General features: G+C 34.2%; 1 protein-coding gene across 1 annotated transcript; it reads right to left on the reverse strand.

The window, feature by feature from the left end:
* Nucleotides 1-911: 911 nt before the first annotated feature.
* LOC111807660 (uncharacterized) lies at nucleotides 912-2,233 on the reverse strand. The gene is made up of 3 exons (XM_023693479.2): nucleotides 1,861-2,233; nucleotides 1,495-1,668; nucleotides 912-1,306 (listed from the first exon to the last, which is right to left on the reverse strand). The coding sequence occupies exons 1-3, from the start codon at nucleotides 2,123-2,125 to the stop codon at nucleotides 1,023-1,025; spliced, it is 723 nt and encodes a 240-aa protein (XP_023549247.2). The 5' UTR covers nucleotides 2,126-2,233; the 3' UTR covers nucleotides 912-1,022.
* Nucleotides 2,234-2,864: the final 631 nt, after the last annotated feature.

Below are 2,864 nucleotides of genomic sequence, written 5' to 3' on the forward strand. Positions count from 1 at the left end.
TATATATGTGTCACCCGAGTAAACGAAAGATACATAAATGAACCGATGCCACATTCGGACAAAAACAATCTCGAGAAAAGAATGATTAAAAAAAAAAACTTAAAAAAATTGAAAGTTTATCTATACTAACAAAATGCATCTTTCTTTTCGGTAGCTTAATTATAAGAACTATACGATTTTTCGAGAAACTTTATGTTGGTCAATGGAGATAGTTTTCTAAGATGCAAGAAGTATGTAAAGTGAGTATGTCGTAAAAGATACAAAAGAATGTCAATACCATCAAATACCAAATTCAAATTTCAAATCTTGGGTTTGGGTTATTACAAATTAACCATTCAACTTCGTCGGGATATATTTTTTAATCCAAATTTTAACAATATAAAACACAATAGTCAGTGATAGCTAAATCTAAAAACACTACGATCGAATTGCTAACTGGGTTTCTATAATTATGATAAAAGAGCGAGTAACTCAAAGCTGGTATTCTTAAATGATTTAAAATTGAGCTTATGAAGTTGACCCATAGCACACAGTTTCATAACGCAATGTGATAGCTAAATCTAAAAACACTACGATCGAATTGCTAACTGGGTTTTTATAATTATGATAAAAGAGCGAGTAACTCAAAGTCGGTATTCTTAAATGATTTAAAATTGAGCTTATAAAGTCGACCCATAGCACACAGTTTCATAAAATCTAACGGTTGTTTTTTGTTCGATGTTTGTAAGCAAAACTGTCTAGTTTTCATCTTTTTTCCACTTTTCTTTTTTGTTCTGCAACAAAGCCTCGCTAGGTTCAGACCAAAAAGACTGCGTTTCTGTGCTGAGTAAATGACCAAACACCCAAAACATCCATTAAAACTCAATTACAGGCAGCCTTAAACTCATAACCTCCTTCCATCCCTCAAAATCATTAAATTATATTATATTATATTATATTATATTATATTATATTATATTAGAATACACATTTTCTCTCTCCTCTCCCTCTTTCTCTCTCCTCTCTGTACAATATTTGGGGGTTTAGCCTCTGGTTCTAATAATAGTGATGCTCCCTCTCCTTCCTCGAGTATGGATTTTGGTCAGCGCCACCACGGCTTTCCCAGACAGCCCCGGTCCCTCCGCCGACACGCACGGCCGACACGCGAAATCCCCAACTGGGTGTCGGACTGGCCTTGTCGGCGGCATCAACATGTTTTCGTTTATGTCGTTTAAGGTTATATCCCCTTCGATACCTCCCGGCTTCACTAACTCAAATGGATACACCACTTTCCTCTTTTTGGGCCTCTTTGTTACACTCCCACCATCTGATCAATTCAAACCAAACAAATTTTTAAATAAACCCATCAAAATTATTGCAAAATTATTGCAAAATTATTCAATTTGCCCCATCAAGATCGTATTTTGATTATAATTACGCATACCCAATACCCATATCAGCTCAAATTCATAGAATAAAAACCTAAAAAAAAAAAAAAAAAAAAAAAAAAAACACCTGTTGAAATTGGCTGCTTGCAAGGCAAAAACTCAGCATCGGCTTGACGTTCATAATAGAAATCATTTGGAGTGGAAAACGCTTCAATTTCTGGCGTTTTCATATCTCCCATGGATAGATCTGTGTTGGTTTCGTCGCTAATTCTGCTTTTTGGCGACGCGCCAAACATTTCATCTGAATCATTCAATCAAGTCAAAACCCGAAACGAAAAAAAACCCAATTCAGTTTCATTCCATTAAAACAACCCCAACAAACCGTACGTTTGTTTTTTTGTTTCCAAATAAAGTTGGTTCATTTAATAAGCTGCACCATGAACAATTAAAAAAAGCCAAAAAAAAAAAAAAAAAGAAATTAAATAAAACCCACCTGTAGAAACCGTATCATAATTATGATTGATATGGTCGATATGGTTGGTGGAATTGAAGGCATCTCCTTCCCACGTGCAACAGGAACTCCAGTAGGTGTGAGGGAATTCCAATTGAAGAAGATGGTGATCGAAACGAGGTCGTTTGGAAGTGAATTCCAGGAAGGCATCTTCCAAGTAGCCGGTGGAAATCGGCGGCGGGGAAGATGGGTGGTGGACGGCGGAGTTGAAGAACGGCAGAGAGTGAAGGTCAGTGAGAGTATTCATGGTGTAATTAGTGAAATTGAAAGTGGCAATTGGGGAATTCAAATTTGGGGATTTATAAATTATTAAAAAGGGTTTATTTATTAAACAAAAAAGAAAAAAAAAAAAAAGAAAAAAAAAAGAGAGATTTTGATGATTTTGGAAGAGCTCAGTCAACGGCAAGAAACAAGAAAAAAGTGTTGGGCATTGGGATTCGGAAAATGGGGCGCAACTTTTTTTTTTTTTTTTTTTTTCTTTTTTCTTTTTCAATGTTTGAATTTATAATAAATTTTATTTAGAAAAAGAAAAAAAGAAAAAAGAAAAAAAGAAAAAAGAAAAAATGTGGGAGACTAAATAATTGCAAATGTGATGATTTAATGTTTTGGGTATGGAAAGGACAGTGAGTTGGCTTCCTCAAACCATACGCAATTCAAATTTTCGCTTTTTCTTTCACTTTAATTCGACTTTCTAAATCTTCAATACATTCTCTTACTTATTACTTTTTTTCTTTTTTTTACTGATTGGCGTTTCGTGTAGCAATTTCGAGTATGAACTAGAAACTAATGATGGATTTGTAAAACTAAGTTCGAATTGATCTTCCATGGAGAAGCCCAAACAGGACAACAATATCCACTCTCAGTGGATCTGGACTGTTACAAGCCTTTTCTTTTTTGTTATGTTGACCAGTTCAATTTGATCCAATTAAACCAATTATAATTTTTTTTTTTATTAAAGTTGGACTCTTGTTTGTTCATTTTTTTTT

This window comes from Cucurbita pepo, chromosome 1 (assembly GCF_057944985.1).
Source record: "Cucurbita pepo subsp. pepo isolate OVF chromosome 1, ASM5794498v1, whole genome shotgun sequence".
Classification (NCBI taxonomy): domain Eukaryota; kingdom Viridiplantae; phylum Streptophyta; class Magnoliopsida; order Cucurbitales; family Cucurbitaceae; genus Cucurbita; species Cucurbita pepo.